This window comes from Suillus bovinus (assembly GCF_016758785.1).
Source record: "Suillus bovinus strain UH-Sbo-P2 chromosome Unknown EDB93scaffold_20, whole genome shotgun sequence".
NCBI classification, from domain to species: domain Eukaryota; kingdom Fungi; phylum Basidiomycota; class Agaricomycetes; order Boletales; family Suillaceae; genus Suillus; species Suillus bovinus.
This window is the reverse complement of record NW_024542076.1, coordinates 15,506-39,388: the sequence shown is the minus strand read 5'-3', so window position 1 is coordinate 39,388 and position 23,883 is coordinate 15,506. Positions and strand designations below refer to the sequence as shown.

The 23,883-nt window shown below is 47.2% G+C and overlaps 14 protein-coding genes across 14 annotated transcripts; 5 read left to right on the top strand and 9 right to left on the bottom strand.

Moving 5' to 3' along the window:
• Nucleotides 1-190: 190 nt before the first annotated feature.
• Nucleotides 191-1,039, bottom strand: EDB93DRAFT_1204359 (putative cyclophilin). The gene is made up of 4 exons (XM_041450969.1): nucleotides 968-1,039; nucleotides 672-903; nucleotides 484-618; nucleotides 191-433 (listed from the first exon to the last, which is right to left on the bottom strand). The coding sequence occupies exons 1-4, from the start codon at nucleotides 980-982 to the stop codon at nucleotides 327-329; spliced, it is 489 nt and encodes a 162-aa protein (XP_041308680.1). The 5' UTR covers nucleotides 983-1,039; the 3' UTR covers nucleotides 191-326.
• A 121-nt stretch (nucleotides 1,040-1,160) lies between these two features.
• Nucleotides 1,161-2,419, bottom strand: EDB93DRAFT_296409 (uncharacterized protein). Its single transcript, XM_041456011.1, has 3 exons — nucleotides 2,035-2,419; nucleotides 1,628-1,978; nucleotides 1,161-1,581 (listed from the first exon to the last, which is right to left on the bottom strand). Exons 1-3 carry the CDS (start codon nucleotides 2,125-2,127, stop codon nucleotides 1,243-1,245), a joined length of 783 nt encoding a protein of 260 aa, XP_041308679.1. The 5' UTR covers nucleotides 2,128-2,419; the 3' UTR covers nucleotides 1,161-1,242.
• A 183-nt stretch (nucleotides 2,420-2,602) lies between these two features.
• Nucleotides 2,603-3,498, bottom strand: EDB93DRAFT_1249344 (uncharacterized protein; the record flags this gene model as incomplete). Its single annotated transcript, XM_041452845.1, has 3 exons — nucleotides 2,603-2,953; nucleotides 3,004-3,381; nucleotides 3,430-3,498. The coding sequence occupies 3 exons, from the start codon at nucleotides 3,496-3,498 to the stop codon at nucleotides 2,603-2,605; spliced, it is 798 nt and encodes a 265-aa protein (XP_041308678.1).
• A 102-nt stretch (nucleotides 3,499-3,600) lies between these two features.
• EDB93DRAFT_1139362 (60S ribosomal protein L18A) lies at nucleotides 3,601-4,974 on the bottom strand. Its single transcript, XM_041449241.1, has 5 exons — nucleotides 4,870-4,974; nucleotides 4,606-4,739; nucleotides 4,505-4,556; nucleotides 4,254-4,430; nucleotides 3,601-4,199 (listed from the first exon to the last, which is right to left on the bottom strand). Exons 2-5 carry the CDS (start codon nucleotides 4,737-4,739, stop codon nucleotides 4,050-4,052), a joined length of 513 nt encoding a protein of 170 aa, XP_041308677.1. The 5' UTR covers nucleotides 4,870-4,974; the 3' UTR covers nucleotides 3,601-4,049.
• On the bottom strand, nucleotides 4,975-6,695 carry EDB93DRAFT_1139360 (JAB1/Mov34/MPN/PAD-1 ubiquitin protease-domain-containing protein). Its single transcript, XM_041449240.1, has 8 exons — nucleotides 6,409-6,695; nucleotides 6,305-6,355; nucleotides 6,066-6,249; nucleotides 5,892-6,020; nucleotides 5,576-5,839; nucleotides 5,389-5,523; nucleotides 5,281-5,333; nucleotides 4,975-5,223 (listed from the first exon to the last, which is right to left on the bottom strand). The coding sequence occupies exons 1-8, from the start codon at nucleotides 6,609-6,611 to the stop codon at nucleotides 5,085-5,087; spliced, it is 1,158 nt and encodes a 385-aa protein (XP_041308676.1). The 5' UTR covers nucleotides 6,612-6,695; the 3' UTR covers nucleotides 4,975-5,084.
• An 84-nt stretch (nucleotides 6,696-6,779) lies between these two features.
• On the bottom strand, nucleotides 6,780-7,801 carry EDB93DRAFT_1139358 (uncharacterized protein). The gene is given in 3 exon segments (XM_041449239.1): nucleotides 6,780-7,262; nucleotides 7,311-7,419; nucleotides 7,439-7,801. 3 exon segments carry the CDS (start codon nucleotides 7,682-7,684, stop codon nucleotides 7,003-7,005), a joined length of 615 nt encoding a protein of 204 aa, XP_041308675.1. The 5' UTR covers nucleotides 7,685-7,801; the 3' UTR covers nucleotides 6,780-7,002.
• Nucleotides 7,802-7,831: 30 nt separating this feature from the next.
• Nucleotides 7,832-9,454, top strand: EDB93DRAFT_295897 (uncharacterized protein). Its single transcript, XM_041456009.1, has 4 exons — nucleotides 7,832-8,388; nucleotides 8,443-8,751; nucleotides 8,811-8,912; nucleotides 8,964-9,454. The coding sequence occupies exons 1-4, from the start codon at nucleotides 8,035-8,037 to the stop codon at nucleotides 9,273-9,275; spliced, it is 1,077 nt and encodes a 358-aa protein (XP_041308674.1). The 5' UTR covers nucleotides 7,832-8,034; the 3' UTR covers nucleotides 9,276-9,454.
• Nucleotides 9,455-9,878: 424 nt separating this feature from the next.
• On the top strand, nucleotides 9,879-11,677 carry EDB93DRAFT_295796 (kinase-like domain-containing protein). Its single transcript, XM_041456008.1, has 10 exons — nucleotides 9,879-10,024; nucleotides 10,079-10,182; nucleotides 10,230-10,395; nucleotides 10,445-10,501; nucleotides 10,556-10,741; nucleotides 10,792-10,822; nucleotides 10,877-10,914; nucleotides 10,965-11,186; nucleotides 11,238-11,458; nucleotides 11,516-11,677. The coding sequence occupies exons 2-9, from the start codon at nucleotides 10,079-10,081 to the stop codon at nucleotides 11,445-11,447; spliced, it is 1,014 nt and encodes a 337-aa protein (XP_041308673.1). The 5' UTR covers nucleotides 9,879-10,024; the 3' UTR covers nucleotides 11,448-11,458; nucleotides 11,516-11,677.
• Nucleotides 11,678-12,196: 519 nt separating this feature from the next.
• Nucleotides 12,197-13,273, top strand: EDB93DRAFT_1240040 (uncharacterized protein; the record flags this gene model as incomplete). The annotated part of the gene is made up of 3 exons (XM_041451707.1): nucleotides 12,197-12,646; nucleotides 12,695-12,920; nucleotides 13,155-13,273. 3 exons carry the CDS (start codon nucleotides 12,197-12,199, stop codon nucleotides 13,271-13,273), a joined length of 795 nt encoding a protein of 264 aa, XP_041308672.1.
• A 59-nt stretch (nucleotides 13,274-13,332) lies between these two features.
• On the bottom strand, nucleotides 13,333-15,034 carry EDB93DRAFT_1083352 (glycosyltransferase family 4 protein; the record flags this gene model as incomplete). Its single annotated transcript, XM_041445758.1, has 6 exons — nucleotides 13,333-13,967; nucleotides 14,018-14,145; nucleotides 14,201-14,366; nucleotides 14,415-14,743; nucleotides 14,803-14,923; nucleotides 14,980-15,034. 6 exons carry the CDS (start codon nucleotides 15,032-15,034, stop codon nucleotides 13,333-13,335), a joined length of 1,434 nt encoding a protein of 477 aa, XP_041308671.1.
• Nucleotides 15,035-17,493: 2,459 nt separating this feature from the next.
• On the bottom strand, nucleotides 17,494-18,739 carry EDB93DRAFT_295675 (uncharacterized protein). The gene is made up of 3 exons (XM_041456007.1): nucleotides 18,165-18,739; nucleotides 18,019-18,111; nucleotides 17,494-17,964 (listed from the first exon to the last, which is right to left on the bottom strand). The coding sequence occupies exons 1-3, from the start codon at nucleotides 18,345-18,347 to the stop codon at nucleotides 17,863-17,865; spliced, it is 378 nt and encodes a 125-aa protein (XP_041308670.1). The 5' UTR covers nucleotides 18,348-18,739; the 3' UTR covers nucleotides 17,494-17,862.
• A 1,109-nt stretch (nucleotides 18,740-19,848) lies between these two features.
• EDB93DRAFT_1139313 (uncharacterized protein) lies at nucleotides 19,849-20,890 on the top strand. The gene is made up of 4 exons (XM_041449238.1): nucleotides 19,849-20,069; nucleotides 20,139-20,460; nucleotides 20,548-20,758; nucleotides 20,810-20,890. The coding sequence occupies exons 2-4, from the start codon at nucleotides 20,327-20,329 to the stop codon at nucleotides 20,816-20,818; spliced, it is 354 nt and encodes a 117-aa protein (XP_041308669.1). The 5' UTR covers nucleotides 19,849-20,069; nucleotides 20,139-20,326; the 3' UTR covers nucleotides 20,819-20,890.
• A 1,181-nt stretch (nucleotides 20,891-22,071) lies between these two features.
• Nucleotides 22,072-22,644, bottom strand: EDB93DRAFT_1240038 (cyclophilin-like domain-containing protein; the record flags this gene model as incomplete). Its single annotated transcript, XM_041451706.1, has 2 exons — nucleotides 22,072-22,368; nucleotides 22,414-22,644. The coding sequence occupies 2 exons, from the start codon at nucleotides 22,642-22,644 to the stop codon at nucleotides 22,072-22,074; spliced, it is 528 nt and encodes a 175-aa protein (XP_041308668.1).
• Nucleotides 22,645-22,971: 327 nt separating this feature from the next.
• On the top strand, nucleotides 22,972-23,832 carry EDB93DRAFT_1139297 (transcription initiation factor IIA, gamma subunit, helical domain-containing protein). The gene is made up of 4 exons (XM_041449237.1): nucleotides 22,972-23,132; nucleotides 23,180-23,267; nucleotides 23,326-23,385; nucleotides 23,445-23,832. The coding sequence occupies exons 1-4, from the start codon at nucleotides 23,095-23,097 to the stop codon at nucleotides 23,598-23,600; spliced, it is 342 nt and encodes a 113-aa protein (XP_041308667.1). The 5' UTR covers nucleotides 22,972-23,094; the 3' UTR covers nucleotides 23,601-23,832.
• The last annotated feature ends 51 nt before the right edge of the window (nucleotides 23,833-23,883 follow it).

Genomic DNA, 23,883 nt, shown 5'->3' with positions numbered 1-23,883 from the left:
ATAATCGTTCGGCCTAGCCATAATTGAGGACTTCATGTACACTTATACCTAGTACGCTGATTCCCCGCTCCAAGCACGTCCCCACATCTCGAAGGAAGTCATCTGTCCTTTGAACTCAACCTTACAATTATTATATATATACATAGGCTACACCTATGAATAGAACTGAACGTAACGTTTCATGGATCTATGATCATCTAATCTCTACGATTGAATTGCATATCGATAAGATCATAAGTAATACTGGTTTTCTAACAACGTACAACTCATTCGTGACGAATAAAAGTATCTTCTTTCTCCGAACCTTTCTGCATTAGTCACATATCTTACACTGTACCGCTAGCGGCGATCTTGATCTCGGCCTTAGGCTTGCCAGATTCAGTCCCGTACTTCTCGATCGCCTTCACAAGGTCCATGCCCTCGACAACCTCACCTGATACATAAGTTAGTTTTGTTCAACATCTGCTGAATGAACATCCTTACCAAACACTACGTGAGCACCGTCGAGCCAGCTAGTGACGATGGTGGTGACGAAGAACTGCGAGCCATTGGTGTTCTTGCCTGCGTTTGCCATGGACAAAAGTCCGGGCTTGGTGTGCTTTAGTTGGAAGTTTTCATCTGAAATATATCAAGTTTAGATGCCGCATTCTAGTGGCGCCTATGATCCTCACCAGCAAACTTCTCGCCGTAGATAGACTTGCCACCAGTTCCGTTGCCTCTGGTGAAGTCACCACCCTGAAGCATGAAGGATGGGATGATGCGATGGAAGCCAGAGCCAGCATATCCATAACCGTTTTGACCGGTGCACAACTCGCGGAAGTTTCTCGCGGTTCGCGGTACAACGTCATCGAAGAGCTTGAAAACGATGCGCCCGGATGGGTTACCGTTGATGGTGATGTCGAACTATAAAATCAGATAAGCCAGATATAAGTCGCCTCGTCGCGAATATCGCCGATATGACACTCACGTAAACGTTGGCCATGATGGATAAGAAAGAGACTTGAGATTGAAGGTTTGCGAGAGTTGCTCTGATAAAAGGGAGAGTCGGACGATGCCGATCTGAGTCGGAGATGATCATCGGATTTCGGAAGTGATTATCTTGCACCACCGTGCGTGGGGAGTTGCCTAATGGGCCTCCGAGGCAGTTCCGTGATCACAGCGGTCTGCAGCCGTAAGCAGCGGCCTCTGGCCCTCTGCCGACCAATTTGAACCAACCCCTATAAGTATTCGTACGTCATTAATCTAGCTGCTGAATATTCGACTGAAGAAACCAAGTTTTGGCAGCTCTGCCTCATCTTTGTATCTGATCATAATCCTGCCATCCCGAGACACAACTTTGAGCTCATCCCCATCCCAATCATTGCCATCAAACCGATGCGAAACGTCACCGACAAAATATCGCCGCGTATGCCCCACAGTGCTTAATATAGTGCTCTGTTGCAGAAGATCGTCGGAAAGCTTTGCACTTTGCCTGGTAGTCAAGAGAAGCAAACCGTGGAACGACCGAGGTAGAAGGACGGTTACTCGTCCATCGCGTGAATAGACGTCCAACAGGAATGACGCAACGATCTTGACTGTATTCTAGGGCACATCAGGCGGTGCGATGTTAATAATGATCAATACTCACGATTTTAGCTGTGATACTTCCATCGTCGGAACTTAGCGAGAGGGTAGTGCGGCTACCATTTCTAGGAGCAGCTTCTTCTTGACCGATCAACCAAATATCAGCATCGATGCTCCCATCCTTTGTGCGAAGGTAAAGATTCTTTCTTTCCTGATCTGTTTCTCCAGTATTCATTGGAGGAAGCAGACTAGGGGGTATTTCCATCAGAGGGTCGATGACATAACAGCCTCGTATGGCTTTATCCTTGAGTATAAGCGAAAGAAAATTGGTAGGCTTGGAAGGAGGCTGAAGCTCCGTGGGACGTGAACTTGATGTGTGTTGCACAGGTTTTGAATATGCTGGAGGTGGTGCATCCTACGGACAGTAGTCAATGATGGCGGCAGTGTCTGGAAAATATCTCATCAACGAACATCCATGGCGTTGTTCCCTGCTTCTGATTGATCTTTCCCGGCCTCTGCCACCTCTGTATAGTCATCCTGGAGCTGCTTCTCTGAGATGATCATTGGGGACTACTGAGTGGTGATGGAGGTAAAGTCATCAATTGGGGTGAGTTCGCATGCAAGGACAAAACGCTGCGGCGCTTTCAAGGTACTGCGGCTGCGTACTGCGGCAACGAATGATCGACACAAAAAGGCAGGCCACATGCTGAGGACTGATCACACGCCCCTAGTATTCAGGCCAAATTCAGGCACCTGGTTGTCGCTTTCGGATAATCTTTCCTTTTTCGGAAGTTGTTCTAGAGCCTTTTGTGACGCATGCGTCTGTCTCTGTTCTCTGTCCGGACGCATACAAGATATTAACTCATAGGTCAATTCCTGAGAGAAAGTGGGCGATTATATGCGTCAGCCCAAGTGACATTGGTAGGGAAAGCAGACGTGATTGAAGAGCGGGACCTGAGGAGTGGGATTCAGAACGTAAACGATCCGACAGAGTCGGGAATTGGAAAATAGTCGTACAAGTGACTCCAAAAAGTACCCACTACCACCCGAATAACCGACTCAAAAGACCTCCTTTGCTGGTATCGTCTGCACTGGTATGCTCTTCAACGTATCTTATCCTGATCTTTCCATGTTTTCCTTCTACCCGCAGTTCATCCCCAGGCCAATCGCTATCATCAAGCGTGGAGAAGTCTCCAACAAAATATCTGCGAGTCAAATCCACTTGACTGAGATGCGTGCAGTTCTCGGAAAGAGTATCGGAGAGTGAGACGGAGCCGTGCTTGGTCGTCAGAAGAAGGAGACCGTTAAAAGAGCGCGGAAGAGAGACGTTCACAGCACCGTTACTCGCAGAAATGTTCAACAAGAAAGGCGCAGCCCTGTGAGTAGTATGCTGGAATTCCGATCAACGAAAAGCCCATGGCAATCAGATAGACGACATACAACCCGCGCAGTGATAGAACCATTTTCAGAGCCTATATCGAGTATCGTGCGTTTTGTGGGCTTCTTAGAATCGAAGGGTTGGGCGTCTTGAGCACCAAGTAGCCATATTTCTGCATTGACAGATCCATTTTTCGAGTGCAAGGATAGATTCTTTCTGTCTGCCTCGCTCTCTTCTGGAGACAGGGGTGGAAGAAGAGAGGTGGGGATGCTCATGCCAGGGTCTATGACGTACTGCCCCTTGACAGAGCTATTCTCATTGAAGAGATGCAAGTAATTTGTTGGTTTAGACTTGAATGCAGGCTGAAGAGGACTGCTAGAAGAGGATGCACCCGCAACTGCATCTTGTTCAGAGGTGTTGTTATAATATGATGGAGGAGGCTGTAAGCAAGATCAGTAAAGTGGGATAAGTAGAAAGCTTTTGCGCACTGCTTCTGCGGCAAGCTCATTCTCGATATCTTGTGGAGATTTGAGTTCAGATGGGTTTGAACCTGTCATGGTAGGGTCCTGTAAAGGGATGATCATTCTGCAGTGTAGTTATCGCAAAGTTAGAGTCGGTTTTAAGATTTTTACTACTCTATGGGAACTTCAGCTTAATGGACTTCCACCGTAGTACGCTGCGGCTGCGCAAACTTAGGTAATGAAAGGCTGGGCGCTGATTTCTTCCGGACAGGAACGTATGCACAGCTTAAAACCGTCTTTGACAAGTGACCCAGATTATGCCTGGCTATCAAAGACCATCCACGACGTCTTTCGTATTTTGAGAGCACCAGAGCTGCTCAACAGGAGCTCCATTCATGTTACAACGTGATGAATGAGTCAGATCATGCCGACGTGTTCCGTGATCAACGACAGGTAGAATCACCCACGATAGATCGTCGAGTTTCGATCACCTACAGATCTCGCAAAAGATGAAAATCATGAGCTTGGATGCCATATATGCATGTGAATATCGACCATTGCAGGACGAAGAAATTTTACATATGAACCCGTACTTAGGTATGCATGCAAACCCATACTCCGTAGCGCCTTCACATCGTAAAAGACAATCAGAAAGTGGAAGGACGAGTAGCAACGAATGTCGCAGCAGATTTGCTGACACGGTGAGGAAGAGGGAACTTGAGGTTGGGGGTAAGGAGCTGCTTGATGTAGGGGCGGCGGACATCATCAGTCTTAGCGATCTCAACAACGCGGAGGATCTAAGGAAGTGCAAATATCAACGTGATGAAAGATGGGAAAATGATAGAGCATACGTGGATCGACCGGAAGCGGGCACGGTGCCTGGCAGCCATATCCTGGTAAAGGCTTTTGACTGCATCAGCACGAGTGAGGTCACGGAACTCCTTGTACATGTTGTGGGTTCCTGATCGCGAGTCGTAGCGGAGCCAGATACCGAAGTTCTTGACCTTCAGAGGTTTTGCCTCATGTATCTGTAACACAGGTCATATAGACCGTTAGCAATCCCGTTCCGCCTGCCACTTGAACGGCTGCAAGGGATACACACAACGTTGACACCAATGATTTCACCACTGGCTTTCTTGACCTTCTTCAATTGCCTGAGTGGATGTTACAAGACGCCTCAAAAAAGTCTAGAGGATAGCGTACCTGAGGAAATACCAGAACCGGGATTTTGCAACAACTTCATTAGGAGCAAAGATGCGCATGCGATAGATTTTAGGGTTGGGCTCATTTGTGGTGGGTAAGTGGCGTCCGACGACCTGGAATTCTTTAAGGCCCATCTGGTGTATAACATGTCAGTACACATCCAGACACGAAAATGAACATCCATCAAGAGAAACAGGTTTTCTAGCTTGTTTTCCTCGATAAAGCTCTCTGTATGTATGGGAACGTCATAAATGAGTTGCTTACTTTGAGATTGACTTATTCTTGAGGCGTTGACGTTGGCGAGGAGGGCGAGACCACTATGTACACAAGGTTTGAGGGAGTTGTTTGTCAATGTTTGTGGCTGTGGCGAATCCTGCTGCTCTCCGAGATCTGTTTCGGATCAATCGTTATGGAGATTCTTCATGAGGATGTAGTGTAACTTGTACCATACAAAGTACAAATGATTAGGAAATACAGATCTATTCGACACTCATTGCAGTATCAATCATCTCTGCGACGTGAATGGCCCCAGCCTGCTGACTCGGTCGCGAAGAAAAAACGATATCTTTCAAAACCTGAGATATCAAACCGTGTTGAGCCTCTGCGGCAATTTTAATGCTATCAAAACATAAGTTTAAATGGATTACACAAAAACACAAAAACACAAAAACCTACCTATCCTTCACACCCTTTGCGAGTTGATTGTCTTCTTTCTTCTTTTCGTCCTTCTGCAACGAACAAGCATGAATATTTAGTGCACGGATAATTGAAACGATGATATACTTTGGGTACGCTTGATGCCTTCTCCTCCTGTCCCTTCACTATTGGCATAGGCGCCCGTGTGCTTGACACTGTGGCCTGGGCCTTAGAGAGTTTCTGATGCAAATCTACGATCTGTGATACTGCATACGCCCGATTCTATGCATGTGGTTGTATGAGAAAACAATTGAAACTAGGAGAAGCTTCTCACAGAAATTAAAGGGCTCTGGCTGAGCGTGTTGACCCAGTACTTATTCCACAACAGACCAAGCAGTTCAGTATCCAAGCTCGATTTAAACACCTCCACGTCTAGTGGGTAGTACTGGTTCGCGTGCACACCAAAGTCTTCAATTTTGCTCAGGGGGATGGATTGGTATTCGGAAGCAGATACGTTAGGAGGCGTGTAATTCGATGGGTACGTGCGGAAGGCACCAATATCGACTTTGCCAGCAGAGATTGTGCGATTTGGGTCAATCTATCACATTGAGAGTCAGACCAGCAATCGGGCCGGAACAGAATGGACGCACCACGACGGCCACGAAAGGATCCTGGAACTGCTGGTTGTTCATTTGGGTGTCCACATCTATCCCCGAAAGCCAGCACCCATAGCCTGGATGTGAGTGGTACCAGCCAATGGCATTCTCCAATCTTTTGGCCTAAGGGGAGTGAGCGCAAGTTGTCCGGAAGGCTCGATCCCATACCTTCTCGCTCTCCGAGATATACTTTACCATGTACTCATTTGCTTCATTCGCAGCATTAACACGCGTTTCCGTGCCCTGCACAGGAAGTGCAAAGGAGTCCATGATGACAAGCGAGTTTCCCATAACCTTGCCTTGCATCAGTCCCATGATCTCATGTGGCACTCCTGATCGTGCATGAATAACCTGCAGAAGAAACAGTGTCAGATTTCGCGTTGAAGCCTGAACTGTTCGAGCTTTCCATCTTTATTAAAGCGACGGCTGAGATCTTGCATGATTTGAAGTATTGTGGACTATCAGAGAGGTCAATGAGGCCTGCTCAAGTGATATGGGATTGCCGACATACTCCTTGTCCCATGGTGCCTCCCGGTTTATCCGCTTATTAGCCTCGACATCAAAGGCATATATCTCATCTTGAGGCGAAACTTCAAATATGTCGTTCGCTATCGAGAAGGTCTTGAATGCGGTGCTAGAAGTCATATGTAGTAGTAGATGACAAGGGGCCACATGAATTGTGACGGAGGCAGATTCCAAATTAGTACAATCCATACTACAGCAGATAACTTGGTCTAGTAATGGGGCCTTGCACGACTTAGCTCGAGGAGGCACACGAGCACCGGAATAACAAAAAAACTGCTCCTCGATACGTTGAGGAGTTTGGCTGTTAATGTTGACTGTACCATGCGCGACCCATGTATTAGCTTAGTATAAACGAAGTCAAACCCAAATTAATGTCGTCGTAGGCCAATCAGACATAGGTGAACTCCTACTAGCCATAATACTAGTCAACATTTCGGGAATAGTAACCACTTAATGCCTTCATACAACATCTGGATGTTTATAGGAGACATCATCGTATCATCTAAGACTAATTCTCCTCTCATCCTTTCTATCGGAAGCCGAATGTTAGTATTGGCTAGCTCCAGCTAGTAGCCACAAACTAACTCTCTGTTTCAACTGCAGCTCTTCGCTCCTTCTTCTCCTTCAACTGACGTTCCATTTCTTCGAAAGCGTTGAGGATGACATCTTGCCTCTTTTCAGCAGCTGGTGGATTGGTTCGAACGCGGTCCGGCCACTCGGAATCTGGTATTGAAAGAGCGGAAAGCGAGGAGCGCAAGGCCACAATCGACTTCTTGTAAGCTTCCAGAGATTCTTCATAAATGTCATAGACACAAATTGCACATCCTGACATGCAACATTCTTGCCCTATGTTAGACACTGGGAACTTGCCTTTGGTAAAACATTTACCTTCATCTGAAGGTGGTATGGGTTCTTCGGGGATCAAAAGGCCCGCGATGGTATTGGGAGCGTTTTGCGCACCATAGTGCGAGGAGGATGTCGATGAAGGCGACCTGGCCTTGGAATGCATCCTCGACGTCCTGAGAAATCTCAGATATCTGCTTCGCGATAGCATTTTTCCCTCGAAGAGTATTTTCTAGTCTGCGGTATCGTTCAGTGAGATTTTGTCCACCTCTCCTTCGACTGTTCCAATAGTTTCGTGAGATGAATGGTATCGACAAAATAGCGTTGGACGAGCTCGTCGTATTCGTAGTCAACGAGTGCAAGCATGACGTGTGAGTGCATGCTACTACCGCTATCCTCCGATGGCCAAGAGACAGCATGCATACTCCTGTTGTCTTGTGAACCGCCCTGCTCAAATCGCAGGTTAAGTAATGAGCTTGGTACTCCTGCAAGTCTACTGGAGATGATGTTTGATGACAAACGTTGATGAAGAGCAGTGCAGTGTGCTGAGTCAGCCAAGAGGTACGTGATGGGAACCAATCATTCCAGGATCAAAAACATGCATCAAGAGCAGCATTGAAGTCTCGTAATTTCAAAGCTTGGTGCTGTGCTTTGGCTGTGTTACTCTCAAGTTCGTCGGGTGGAACTTGTATAAGTAGCAAGTACTACACAGGCTGCCTCAGGCTAAATACCTCGCCCGGCGCGGCGGCCTTCCTTGGAGCACTCTCACATGGTTTCTATCAACGATCCTGGTGAACATTTGGGAAAGGTATTCGCAATTCGTCGGAGGCGTCCCACAGAGTTCAGATGCATACAACGCAATTTGTCAGTCACTGACTGGCATGAGCGCGATGGCTCCATCCCCGCAGACGTCCATTGTCTCATCTCTTCAAATTCTCCAGCACACTCTGTTTCTGTGTCCAGTGAACTAGGTCTCGATGTCTCCACCAATGTTTCTTCCGCCAGATACTCCTGGAGTGTATCATCTGCTCGCGAAGCTTCTGACCCAGGTACAATGTCATTTGCTTGCCCTCTAATGGAAGTTGCTATTGCTAGATTATCGGCCATCCTACAAGTTATATATGTGAGACCTTATTCCATTATGAAGATACATATTGATTTCAAAGGCCTCCAACAGAGTTGTGGTCAGCACAAGGTGGATCTAGATCGTCTGACATTACGACTTCATCGTCTAGTAAACTGGTATTTGTGGAACGCCACAATTGCCCGGGATCCATTTGAACGATCTCGGAGATATTCCTTAGTTAGGTATGCGTTTTGTCGATGTGTGCTTGAATTTACTTGGGATCGAGCCGCACTCAGGATTCTGCAAGAAGCCTCCGCACAGCTGAAAATTTTGCATATACGTCGTCTTTCGTATACATCTGTCGCACAAGCTATCGCTAAATGTTCCATTGAAATTGACCGTTATCTACTGGGCTGTCTAGTTGGGTTCTACTCTTTAGATATTTCCTGATTTAAATTAACAAATTTCTACTTTTCTAGTGGTTTCAGCTGCAACAAAGTCAAAACAAAATTCGCAATGTGCCGGAGGGTCGTCAGAACCACGAACATCCAACACCAGTGAACTTCTACACCTCGTTCCAGGTCTGCCTCACAACGATGACAATCTAAGAAGCTTAACCACGGTTTCTTTAGCAACTCAATAAGATGCTTCAAGTTCTGTTTGAACGTGACTCGATTGCAGCCCGAAATAATGTCACAGAGGAAGAACAGTACGAGTCGTCAATTGACAGGGGCACAGGATTAGCCCAACCTACAAGTCACGAATGGCAAAGCATCGAAGCAGGCACGAAGACTGTGATGAGGGTTATAATTGACCAACAGGGGACCTCTGAAATCGACTACCAATGTCACTTTTGTGGCGCTGTGAATCGCCTTGGCGTCGAGATTATTATGCATTTGCTGGAACTATTTCAACGTCAGGCTGGTTGCTCTATTGATTGGTGAGTATGTTTGTCTACTATGTACTAATAGCGCCTCATACCAGGAAGCCAACTATGCAAACTACGATTTCAGATCTCCTGTGTACCTGCCAGTGCGGAGCTAAGCCCTCGGCGTGCACCGCGCAGCTCGTTGCACGACCACCTCAAACGAAATCGCTTCAATTTGTCTGAACGTCAAAAGTCCGATATTGTAAGTTGATATTTTGTGGCACGGATAAGCCCTTCAGTTCTGACCTCGAATGGGCAGCTATTTGAGGTGGCGGATGGTATTGAATATCGTCAGTATATCCCATAGCCAACAACGCACGGAACTCATACGCCCCTCAGTGCATAAGCAGGGCATTGTGCATGGTAATCTAACGGGTGTATGCTTCGATTACTCGGGTAACGTGCTAAGGAATCTCACCGCATCTCCAGGACACCATATTCTGTGATGGTTCAGGCCGCGTACGTATCGCAGATAATCAAATATTTAGCGAGCAGCTCCCAGGAGACGCGAGGTACATTGCACCCGAGTCTATTACGCATGATTATCGAGCAGAGGCACCAAGACCATCAAAAGCCGGAGACATATACTCATATGGCTGCGTCGCGATTCTGGTGTGTTATGGGAGCAAAATAGCCCTCGACGCATTTCACACAAGTATTCTCCAGGTTTTAGCGGGAAAGTTGCCCTATTGGTGGATTTCAGAAGAGGGCCAAGTCCTTTCGGACAAATTAAAGGGCACAGAGCCTTTTGACACGACTGTGAAGGTAGAATTCTTGCGAAGTGTTTCTTATGCAGTGCCTCACCGAATCTTGACTCAGATGGATGAAGTGCAGCTAAACTTGGTTCGACGGTGCCTATCTGAGGAGACATCTCGTCCTTCAATCGAGAAGGTCCGCTACTTAGTCTTAGTCCTAGGCTGCGGGTAAGTTATCTTTGGCTGGATGCCGCTGTTGGGCTCATCGTCTTTAGTGCCGTTGATTTGACAAACTCAGTCCAACGACTAAACAAAGATCACCACAATTCTGGAGGGTTTGCAAATGTTCATAGGTGCAGGCTCCATGCAAGAGACATGGATGCTAGCGTCCCACAATTGGGCTCCCGCTACCAGATCTCTTCTACAATGGCTTGCGATGACGTAGGTGCCTTTCAGTTGATTTTTGTCTAAATTCCTTCCATCGATTTAGGTTGCAGTCAAGGAAGTAAAATTTGGTGAGAATCCAGACGTGTTGAAGATCATCAATGTCAGTAGTTGGCATATATTTTCTGGTCTCATTTTACTGACTTTGGTCCATCAGCGACTGTTCCGAGAGATCAAGCTATGGTTGCAACTTGAGCATGAGAATATTGTTCCTCTCCTTGGAGTTACGGATGGATTTGGTTCCCTCCCAGCACTCATCTCTCCTTGGTTTCATCATGGCACTTTGACTGGATATCTTCAGCGTAAGCATAAGATGCTTTCCTACAATGCAAAATTTGCACTGGTTGGGTCAATCATTATCTCACCATATTCATCATGCTAAGGTCTCTTTAGCTCAGGGATGTAGCTCGCGGACTCCAATATCGTATGTTCAGTGATTTTATCGTTGATGTAAGAGCCTATTAACACTGAATTGTAGTCCACTCGCAGTCAATCATCCATGGAGACTTGAGCGGAGTGCGTATGCCATCATGAGATCCATAAACGCCCAACTGAAGTTTTCTTAGAATAATGTTCTTATTGACAAGAATGGAAAAGCAAGCCTTGCCGATTTCGGTCTCTCTGCCCTCCTTCCCGAAAGAATGAGTCAGGCATTACTGCCCACCAATCCCACGTGCACCGCACCATACATGGCGCCAGAATACTTGATATTCGATGATGAAGGTAACACATTACTGGAATTCAGTCCAAAAAGCGATGTGTACTCTTTCGGAGGGATCATGCTGCAGGCACGTAGCCTACTCGGATGATCGTCACTGAATCAGCTCATCTTCCTGCAGGTTTTGGAGGGCAAGATCCCATACCATTATATTGCCAGATATGAAGCAATCATCAACTGCATATCACGAGGGATAAGACCCAAAAGGCCGCCTGCGCATGTGGTCAGCGACGTCGACTGGCATTTCATTCAGAGTTGTTGGTCACAGGATATGGAGCATCGACCCTCTGACGAAGCCATCCTAGATTTTGTGGAAGGACGGCCGTCCTGAATTAGTCTTAGGTAACTATCTACTGTAGGACAAGAATGTGGTTTGTCGTGTTAACATCGAGCGCCCAGCAAATAGAGCCCTTTACCAATACGAAGTATCCTCATAGGTCTGGAACCATAATTCGAGAATCAAGCTCGAACTCGAGCAGATACTGTCTCAACGATTGTCCTAGAACTCGTATAGTTGAGAGGAAGATTTCAAATACGACTTTCCTTGTCAAAGATCAGATCGGTACCAATGATTTGAATTTCATCTGCTGATGATCGCCGAACCAGTTTTTGTTCTGGACTGCTGGATTCACATTAAATCTCATCTGCACATGTCTGCGTAGCGCGCGTCACACGCATGCTTCTCTAGAAAAGCGATAATCTCTCTGCAGGATGGCATTAATGGCTCTACTTTTTATAATAGCGCTGGCTATACCGAGTGTTTTGACCGCACCTGCAGTCCCTGGGGGTGTCAGCACAACCGTCCAGATGGCCTCTGCGGTGATCTCTCCCTCCGTTAGCCAGTCTTTCCACAGTCCGGCACCAATGTCCATCTCTGTCGGCACAACCTACCTGTCAATCCCTTCAGAAGCTGCCGTCACAACACTCGATACAATCGTAGTCACCGACATCGTGACAACTACGATTGTAGTCACTCCCATGTCTACGGCTACAGTCGTCGAGACTGCGACTGCAATAACCACTGTGACCAGCACTAGCACGTCGTGGGGCGGTCGGACAACATGGACGACTCCTCCGAACATGAAAGACTTGTCTGCGTTTAACGTCACTCATTTTCCCAGCGGGAAGCAGAATGTCGCCATCATCGACAATGTCTCTGCACTTGCCATCGTACCAGGAGGATCTGTATATGCCCAGGATATAATCGAGCCAGAGAGCACAACGGTCACACAGAACGTTACAGACTTCACCGCTGCCTTACAGCTTGTTTACCCAGCATACTCCGTCAACCCTTCCAGCAAATCCCCAGGTGGGGCGGAGTTTTATGCGTCGCCATTGAACCTGAGCGATGCCAAGAATGTCACAATGGAATATAGCGTCTACTTTCCTGCGAATTTTGACTGGGTGAAAGGGGGAAAACTTCCTGGTCTGTACGGTGGCCATACAGGCTGTTCCGGGGGCGCTGCTGCCGAAGACTGCTTTAGCACACGACTAATGTGGAGGCAAGGTGGTGCCGGCGAACTTTATCTAGTCTGTCAATTTAGTCATAATGTTATTAAAGAGCTGACCTGTCCACAGTACGCTCCAAAGAGGAAGCAAACAAATGCGTTATGTTCCGATCCCCAATCCGTCTGTGATTCCGAGTACGGACTCTCGATCGGAAGGGGATCGTTCCACTACAGCACAGGGAACTGGACGTCATTGCGCCAGGACGTTGTGCTCAACACGCCTGGAAAGCAGGATGGAGCGTTCGCTTTGTTTGTTAATGGGATGCGGGTTATCAACCGGACAGATATATTTTATCGTGACGCACCTAATAAGTCGAAATCAAAAACTACTTCCAAGTCTTCGACATCGCCAACTCCGCCACAAACACAAGGTGGTCTGCTGGGAATTTTGGCAGTGACAGCCACAGCGCAAGAAGCTGTGGCTTCTCGATCATCTGTCATCCATGCAACGCAAGATGCACTGAGGATCCTCGTCGCCGACAGGATCTCTGCCTTGGATAATAGTACCAGTCATTCCAGCGATGAATCAGCGGTTGGTTTTGTTGGGCTTTTCTTTAGCACTTTCTTCGGCGGACACGGAGACGGCTGGGCCACTCCCAAACAACAGTATACGTGGTTCAAGGACTTCGCCATTACGCGCAACTTTTGATATGGTCCTGACCTATCAAATAACCGCAAAAAAGGTCCTGTCCATTCACAATCAAAGAGCTATCCTGAAAACGATCCATACCGAAAGATTAAAACCACCAATAACCCTAGAACTGCAAACATCACAAGCCACATCCCCGTTCTTGACACTTGTCCCATAGATACTGCTTCTTCCAAAACTGCCTCGAGGGACTTCGCCATCGCCTCCATTCCGAACATCTTCTTGGCACGGTCCCGAGCTCTCTGCGAGAGCGCTTTCCTATCTGTCTCTGAGAGATTACAGATTTCCTCCAATGCTTGAGCCCACACCGATGGCTGGGGTCGGTAGAGCCATCCGGTCCTCTGACCTGCTGGCTGGTCGACGACGGTCTCTGTGGGGCCACCGCTGTCGCAGGCAAGTATTGGCAGGCCACATATCATGCCTTCCACTGGTCCAATCCCGAAGTGTTCGTTAGCTGGAGTATATAATAGAGCGAGTGTAGATTGAGCCTGGAGTAAACCTGAACGCTGGGTAGTGGTAAAGTTTAAAAGGAACAATATATCCGGCTCATTCGGGGTCATCTTCGGGAACGATGGTATTGCCACGCGGGACTGCAACGGGGTTATGACGTTGTAAGTTAGACCACTGAACTGTGCCAGTTCAATCAGAGACTTCAGGGTGCGTATGTTATCCTCTAGGCGAGGATCATAGCCACCTGGAAGATAGTCAGTAAGGAACTCGTATGATGACTTTTACTCAACCGACCAGCAAGAACAAGCCTCACATCTGATGTTTTCGGATCCCTATTTCGCAGAATCGCAAATGCTTCTATTGCCAAAGCAGCATTTTTCTTCATCTCAAACCGGTTAAGGGACAATAATGTCCGGCGTTGTCTTCACCGAGAGTGTTTGAAAGTCGTGCATGAAAGAAGGCAAAAAATACACTCACGAGGAGACCTGAAGGATATCGGAATCTGATGGGTCGATTGGCGAAATATAGGCTTCAATATTGATTCCAGGATACACAACTTTCAACTGGTGTCTAAGGGAAGAGAAGTGTGACTTGGTTACTCGTGCAGTAAATTTTGAGTTGGCGAGAATCATGTCAGCTTGTGCTGGGTTTCCAGTCAATGTGAGTTCTGTACGAGCGTTGGTACACATACTCGTAGTCACTTCCTCTAGCCAATCCATTGGGAAGCGATAGATGTGTTTCAAGATACTGACGCTCTTCCCCCGCTGGCCCTCTACATAGGCACCGTTCGCAAGAAGCTTGTCCGGAAAATGGCAGTAAAAAATGACGCGCTTCCCGCACAACATTCGGAGGAACGGTATGCAAGTAGAGAGTTGATCAACAAAGAAGACGTCATATTGATGCGCTGACGTGCATATGAGGTGCATTGTGAGATGCAGCTGCCTTGCATGTGCAAACATGATGTGAAACTTTCCCTGTATAGACCGAGGTAGTGGTGGAATTACATGGTGGACGCGCAATCTTCCTGTAAAGGAGAGCTGTGCAATGGTGACGCGGTCCTTTGACGAGTATTTCCTGACGTACCGTCTCTTGTCTCGTCAAAACAGTGATGCTGGTCATGATGAGAGGTGTATATATCCACAGAGTGACCCAGGGATTGTAAACCCAATGCAGCATCTACAACCAGCCTTTCGGCTCCTCCTACGTGTCATAATATGAGCTGAGCTCCATATTCGAATTTGCCATGAGATACGCACCTATTCCTAAGTCAGGGTGAATGAACGCAATACGCAACTTTGAGCTCTTCGTCATCGTTCACATTTAACGAGGGCCCGTGTGCATCATCCAAAGCAATATTTGGAGGGCGTGACGTGACATTGATGGTCGGCGTGATTTCTCGGACGCGTCAAGGCTTACGAGATGCCATAGTTCACCTCGGACTTGACCTGGTACTACTGCATATGCATATACTGAACTAGCAAGCAGTGAAAGGGTCTGTACTTTTACGTGCATGATTAATGTCACTGACTTACTATGTTTTTTCTAGTATTTGTGCGGACTTCACCGCAGCGGACATCCATTCTCATGAAAATGATGAAATACATTGCGACACATGATTCTACCCAGAAATACAGAAGCGGAAGCGCTCTGTACATACGCCTTGAGGTAAAACGCAAGTTTCTCTCATTTTTATCTTGTGAAACGAGTTTTAACGCTGATTTAGGTCGATAACAAATAGAACTGGTCCAAGACACTCGTGGCAGTCCTGGCAGAACAGATACAGGAAAATTTGATAGGAGGATATTGAAGATTAGAAGAAGGAATCAAACTAGAAAGGCAAACAGAGAAAGAGCCTTAGTTTTTGCCTGCTGATCTTGAAGAAGAGGCCGCGAGGGACCGCTCGAAATGGATCAGAAAAGGGGGAAAAGCGGGCTGGCGGAGTTCTCAGCCTCTTTCATCATCTTCATAGCAGGCAGTCACCCCAAAGCCGCCCCGAGTGCCCCAACTAGCCTTGAAGCACAAGTCCGTTTCTCCTATCTTCGGCTTGCTCTCGCCAACATACGATTGTTCCATTCCTATGGAGACGAAAATTCTCCCAAAAGTGGTGGAAGGGCACTTTACAATGGCACTTACTGATCGGCTAGGTCGTGTGCGACTAGGTTATCGGTCTCAGGAGAAACAGAAACGGACGATGGCTTGACCTCCCATTCCGGGAAAGAAGGGTAAAGAAAAAGAGGTGGCACAAGGACCGACTGCATTAACATCTTCAGCAGCTCAGGAGCGCAAACGCCATCTCGTCAACGGAATCGAGCCTCAGACATCACGAGCGGTCGCGGTGTCTCCAAAGTACGAGTCAGCATATCCTCTTCCATCACTGTATAAAATCGGAACATCACCCCTTCAGTCAAGTTTCACTTCGTTCCCCTCCTCATCCTCCACGTAATCATACAGTGCAGATGCAGCTGAATCTCCCCTGAAGCATCGCTCGACGAACAAGGTGGGCCACCTCGTTAAGAGACTGGGACAAGGTGCTTCTATCATAACTTCGTTGATCGTGACAATTCCCTTCCCCGGTCTGCTCCAAGGCGCTCGTCTACGTCAACGATAACAAGCCTAATATCTCACATGTGGAAGGAATATAGCGTTTGTTTTACTATGAACTAAGTGCATGTGTTAGTCTCCCGTGGGCGATGGCGGAGACGAAGATCCGGGCAACGACTGGGTTTAAGTTACGTTTTATGTGTTCCAAACCATCCTGAGTGAATTTATCAAACGGAGACAGTAGGATGATTTATGCAACGAGTTGGACATACTAAAATCAAACTAATCAGATCGTTCCCCGCGCTTGTCATTCTTTTTCATCTTGTGCAGGATATCCAGACCCAATAACCCACACAACTTCAGGACAGACATACTCATTCTACAAGCGGGCCAAATTTGAGGGACGCTAGTGCGCACATTCCATTTTTAGTTTTTCCTCGGCCGACGTGGATAGAGTCAAAACGAAGGTGTATTCTAGGTTTCGTGCACATTTCCTCTGCGAGGCATCGATCTTGCAATGTGCCTGCACGCTTTAAAACTCTTGTCGATCAAGGAAAGACTCGTGTACTGGAAATCTGCCAGACACCTAAATAATCGGAATGATTTGATAGGTTCAACGGGCGCATGTCCGAGGAGAGAATCAGGTTTGAATATTGAATTGTCGGCCCGCTGCAACAACCGTGAACAAGATTCTATACAGGGCCTAGAAGAGCCTGTGTACGCCCGGAGACTGCGATCAAATATTCTGTCAACAGAGACGAAAAGAACCTTTCGCGGCATCGTTTTGGGGTACGGCGAGTAAATTCTACTGCCAGCTCGGTAAAGGTGTTCTCCATTTGGTCAGTCTTCCCCACTTTCTCCTCAGAACATGGTAACGAGTGGTGTGGACGAGAGCCCACGAAGGATGCAATTTTTGCTTCACCAAGCACTTGGAGGGCAAGAATACGAGCCGTGCCTAAGGTAAATCTCCTCGTTCTCGATATAGTTGTCGAAGATACGATGGCTAGGGACGCCAAGGCCGCGAGCTAACATGTCAGTGGCTCACGTCGTTTTTAGTCCTATTGAACCTACCAATGAGGTGGAAGCCTTCAGCAAACTACACGATTGGACCGCCAGAAGTGGTGTATGGAATTCATACACCGTCCATCATACTGCTGCTGGCTCATCAAGGTCTTGGCCCTCTTGAGTACTAATTGAAGTCACATGCAAACCCGGCAGATTGGCGCTTGCGATAAGATTTCAATTTATTGGTTTCATAGCTTTTAGAGCGCCTCCGGAATTCGGATATAGGAATTGGCTCCTACGTACATCATACACCATTATCAACTTTTGTCTAATCTACATTCGAGAATCTCAATGCTAACCATGTTGTACATCTAAGCCAAGCATCTAAAGATGCTTCAACTATGCAAGCGTGCAGTGGACGCTGTGATCAAAGGACAATCGATGCAAAAGAAATAAACGAACGAAGTTTCGGAGGGTATCGCCGAAAAAGTGAGCGCATGATGATGCCAAGGTAGTGGTGGGTCATTGAAAGAGCAGATCGCGAAAGTCACGACATCCACACACAATAATGATTGGCACCTGCCGCTGGGAGATCAGACACCCACAATGGTTACCATTGCTTTAATGGGCTTAAGTTGTGCATTGGTTACATTGCCGGGGATACTGGAGGACCGAATTATTGGAACACCCAATGTCTGCAGAGATGTAAAATTCAATGGGTATACTGCAGTTAAAACGTGAATACTTACGAGGATGTCGCCGTTCTGCAAGAGAGTTTGTTGCACTATTCGGGTACCATTCACATATGTTCCATGTGCGGTGTTTTGATCTCGTATCAGTATCTGGAATGCATATTTAATGTCCGTCCGTCATCTTAGAATACACGCTTTCTAACCTGTTTATTTTGAAGCCAGATCTCAGCATGTGGCGATGAAATGGATATTGAGCCACCCGGGGTGAACGCTGCTGGTCCCAGGGGAATCCTGGCATTGCACGTGAACGATAGCATAATGGCCTCGAATGGACAACTGTCGGCCGTTGGGGACAGAGTGAGACAGGGTGAAATGCAAAGGTTCATTGGGAAGAGAGGTGCCAGAGTCAAAGGTGGCGTTCGAACAAGAGCAATTCATGCAATATATATGTGTGTGTATTCGCGAACCACATTCGAAAAAAAGGGTGCGAGCCCTGAGGTACGGTGGACCACCACCAGGTTAGGATGGTTTTGGAATGATGCCTAACACAGGGATAAGACTCCCAAATGCGGGTTTCATATCGAAACGCCCACGTTCCTTGATGTGAACGGAGTCGTCCTAGAATGATCGAGGGGCTACAAAATGAAGATAAATACTAACGGTTAATTCAGTTTACGGGATATTTGTGAGGTGGAGGATTGATTACGCGAAGAACTGCAGCCTGGGCTGTGACTGTGATCAGTGACTGGGTGGGAAGTGGTGGTTTTCATTCCGCGACCTCGTGGCATCCGCGCGTCGCCTCTCTGATTGCGCGTGCATTACACTGATCTGAGTCCTGATCATTTCAAGGAACTTCTTTGGATGCAGCGAGAACTACGGCAAGCTCGCATTTAGGACGTGCTTCCGAACGGGAAGGTAGACATTAATTTGCGCTCTCGCGCTGGCCCCAATCGTCAACGTTCCAGCATTGATGTCCACGTCATCTCAACAACTCGACGAAGAAGACGACGAGGACGCTACATAATGGCGGCAGAGGGTTTGACACACAATCCTTAGCGATTGATGCTAGGACCGCTATCCCGACTAATGCTATGGTACGATCAGCTACGATCCTCTATGACTGTAGAGATCCCGATTGACATTCCCGGTTCCGAAAATCGTACCTCTCTCAAAAGGGCTCGGAGGTGATAAAGGTGGACATAGGCTGCGCATTCACAGAGGATGGCCTAAAATGCTCTTCTTAGCAAGCAATATAATACAAACCAAGTAATAATAACCTGGAGGACCCGAGACCGGAGACATCGAGGGGGTCGTGCAATGATGACCAGATGGCCCAACGGTGGGCTCCACCTAACCAAACTTGAAGGTGACAAGAAGTGTGCCAGCACAGTGATCAGCTCGCAGGGAACTGATGGGTGGTGTTATATTGCATAGGCAAGATAACGCGACGGCGAGCTCCACCAAGGTCTTGATTAAGTTTGAAACTTTGTCTGACACTGGCCTCTGGCAGGCAGTTCACTGAGGTTCTGTTGAACAGAACAACTCCAAGGTCCCATACGTAATGTACCCTGGTCTAGCTGCCGCGGTTTCGAGCACAGCAATGCATGTTCTGCTACATAAATAAATAAATATTATGTGGCATTTATTCCATATCCCTGTCAAGACCCTCTCTTCCTTGCTAGTGGAAAAATGCGGTGTTTCTCGGTGCAACGGGTGTCAAATCCTGATCTGCAAACACTGATGGTTTCCTGGAGTCGAGATCAAGTCGATGATACCGGCAGGTCACCTAAGATTTCACCCGATCGGGATGCCGGATCACGATCACGTGACTTCCAGCATGTCTAGACTCGGCTAAGCTTTTTTAAAGTTTAACGTAGTGACCCCATTGTTTACTATAATCCGGGTTTCCACGGCTAGCTGCAAGTGTTTCGAATTCAGTTTCTTGAACGAGCTCCCCGACCCGCTCAAACATCCTTGGATGGGCCATAGTGCGACGCTTGTTATTCATCTAATCAATGTCTTCCCTCTTCATTTTACACCCGAGCTTACAGAACGTATTTTCACCCGTGGAAGTTACAAGACGGCTGTCTAATGAACGGCTCAGCCTTGTAGGTAAGACAATTTGGTCATCCATGATGTGTATTAACTTCTTCATTTTCTTTCTACCTATTTGGCAGGGCGTCGCTTGCTTGAGTCGTATTAATTGCCAGTCCTGAATTCCATCCCGCGGAGTCAACATCAATATAGCTATGAACCTGTTCCTTCTTGCTCTTTAAATACCTACCCCTGGGATGAATACGTCGCCCCTCAGTGGTCTCTGGGTCGGATCCTACGATTAGACCCAAACAGCTTCCCAAGATGTTCTATGAACCCACAGAAATTTGAAAATTCACCCTCGAAACAGCCAGTAGCTGCTAAATTGGAAAATCTGTTGACGGCAAACACTGGTGCCACTCCACAAGAAGTGTGGATCTTTACACGGGGGAATATCGCCAAATTGTACGTTATCAGCCTCATGCTATATCACACAACAAGACCGAAATTTAGTATTTGCGATCATCTATGCTGACACGTTAAATGTGTCAGGGTGTCTCATCGCTTGCTTCACACTCCCGTTCTGCCGCATATCCTACTGCCAGGGAAGGTTGAGGGTGTGCCCACAGAATTCCATCAGAAGGCGCCTGTCCTTTGCGAACGTTTGGGTAACGTCAACAGGAATCTGTTGTTTCAAGAACCCGCGTCGGATCGTAGTCCTGCGGATCTCGAGGCTGTAGATACCGGCGCCAAAGAAAACTGTGTTAGTGTTCATTTTCAGCGGATCTTGCTGTCTCATTAATTTTTCTCGTAGGGTGGCTAGCTTCTGAGTTTTCATATCTCTCATCCTAATTCATGTTCATTTTGCATATTGATTGTATTGATTGCAACGACAGTCTATAAGTCATGTGCTAAGCAGGGTTAAGTATGAGCCAAACCCGCATTATTTGCGGTTTAAACGAAAGTTTCGCGGAGGGAGGTCCAAGCCTTAATCAGTGACCGGCTATGACCGTTAAGGTTTCCCCAATGCCGCCGGCCACTGATAGTGACAAGTTCAGTTTCGTTCTGATTATCTGTTCCCTAGCAGATCCTCGTTGCAACCGCGTTGGCATTGTTGCTGTAAAGCTTCATGATCAACAATTTATGTAAGCTCCTTTGCTTCTCTACACGCTAAATCAATCATGTGATGGACCGCTGGTGATCCCAGCCTGTTTTCTCGTTCACGCCATCTCCATCTAGTGCATCCCATGCTAACGGCGATGTTGAAAGAGGCAATCATGCGCAATGGTCACCTGCTTATCACACGGCTCCGCCCGTCGACGTAGCTTCTTCATACCCGTCGATCATCATGATCCGTCGTGCATGGTTTGACTGCTACAAATTGTTCTCCATTTCGCGGGTTTGCTATCAAATCGGGAGTGCACACGAGGCCGCGGCTATGGTTAGGCCGACACTCCTCCTGCTTCAATCGAAACGATGCAGGATCGTCTCGGCAGTATAAGTACATAGTTGCATCACTTCTTGACCGCCCGTTGATCTTCTGCCAGCATATAAGTGATTCAGACGCGAAGACGTTTATAAGCAACCAGCTCAACGTTGCCATGCATAATGAAACGCATAATGTGAGCCTGCTCTCAGACTTCTTTTTCCTATGATTCTTACTTGAGACCTAAGTCGTGCATGCCTACCCTACAGATACATCCGCAATAACGTTGTATTGGTGAATCTTGATGACGAGTGGGTACGAGTCGTAATACGTGATCGGCCAAGTTTGCTTAGACCCTGAGTTTTACCTGCAGACGTTTTCGCTCCAAGGGCCCAGGGGCGAATTGTCTCACAACAGTTATCGTCAGTATCATTCGCCTAAACGAGGAGAAACACAAGCAGAGGGACAACATGACACCAGATGCATGCTTTCCCCACATAGCATAACAACACGACTCATGTTTTTTCTAAGCGGCCTCGCGTCCTTATGTGATTTTCACTCGGGAAGTGCCATAAGTCTCGAACGTTTATGCCGATTATCATCACACCACTGTTTGGATTTGGGGTGAATACTCCACCACTTGTTACGTGTCAATTTACATGATTGGCCTTGCCACATCCGCCTATCCACACTGGTACATTGGGTTTCCCATCGACGTCTCCAGCAACTTTATTCAGCTTGTCCAGGACCTCAAACCCTGCTTTCAATTCGCCAAACGCTACATATTTGCTGTTCAACTTTGCAAGCTGCGTCTCGTCATCCGTGAGCACAATAAAGAACTGGGAAGAATTCGTATTTTTGCCGGAGTTGGCCATCGCCAGGGTTCCTCTTCTCATCTTGATCTTCAAACCATCCTTTTCATCGTTAAATTTGCCGCCATATATCGACTGAGTGAAATCAGAAAATTAATTAGTTATATTTCGAGCACGAACCTCGCCGCCACTGCCATCTCCCCTTGTCACGTCGCCCCCCTGCGCCACGAAATCTTTCACGATACGATGTATAGGGCATCCCAAGTAATATAACTCTTTGTTACGTGCATTTTTACACTTTCCTTTCTCCCCCGTACACAGCGCAGTGAAATTGGTCGTCGTTTTTTTCAGAGAGGCCTCGGGGTTCAACTCAAAGACGAGGCGGCCGACATAAAGTGCCTCTGGGGGCATGAAGCGTAGTACACGCGATTTCTATCGACGATTAGAGAATGAATGTCTTTGAATATGTTGGCAGCAGAGCATCGGCAGGAATGCAAATACATCGATTTCCCTGAGCATCTCTTGTTGCTCTGATGATAGATGTTGTGGATCGGATGGCAAGCCGTAGATTGCTGCATTATTAGCGAGGAAGTTTCGGGTGGCGATAAATGCAGCTTCATCTAGTTTGTGCAGTTCCTGGTCTCCCATGAAAATATCGAGATAAACGGTGGAAGACATTTGCATAGAATTTGAGCGTTGCGTTCATTGATGGACACAGATCGCAAAGTTGCACACCCTTACGTGACGTCACACGTCACGGTAGTATTACTCACCAACCATTGCAGCTCATGGCATGGTCAGAAGCGGTTCTCCACACTACTGCCTGTTTTACTCTGAAGCTGAAGACAGCTGCAAATTAGCATGGCTTCAGCGTACTATGAGTTTTACCGAGGGTCATCGTATGTTCCAGCGGTTTACCTGATCGTTCGGATGTTCACGGTCACAGAATTGGAATGGCCCTGACAGACTCGCTGGACGAGCTTATCACCAGCGGCGCTATCACACCGCAATTGGCCATGAAAGTCCTTCAACAGGTATTTGTTGGTTAAATATCTGTCATGTCCAATGAGCGTTGACCACAAGTTCTCATAGTTTGACAAGTCGCTTGCAGACACGATGGTCAAGCAGGTGAAAACAAAGACTACCCTCAAGGCTCGTCCGTTTCTGGTTTGAAAGGAATTGACTTCTCATAACTTTCATCCTCCCTTCAGGGCAACCTTCGGACATACCGTTTGTGCGATGATGTTTGGACATTCATCGTCAAAAACCCGTCCTTCAAGATGGAATCGAACGAAATGGTGTCAGCGGCTCGCATAAAAATAATCGCATGCAAGAATGGAGATGCCATTGAAGCAGGAAAGAAGTAGCCGAGATATATCTGAACGCTCGAGCCATCTCTTATGGCAGTTACTTCATACTTATGCATACAATGTTGTACTACCTTTCCACGCTGTTGTTTCTCACTGGTTGTCATGGATAGATAAGCAAATACTGGCTTCATTTCCGATACAAGTTCTTTAAAATCGTCGTAGGCTCGAGTTAAGACTGGGTACCGATAGTCTGAATACGATTTTGAGTAGACAAAGAAGAGGATATGGGAGACATGAGTACTACGCCATCCCCAAAGAGCCAAGCCTTCAAAACCCACGT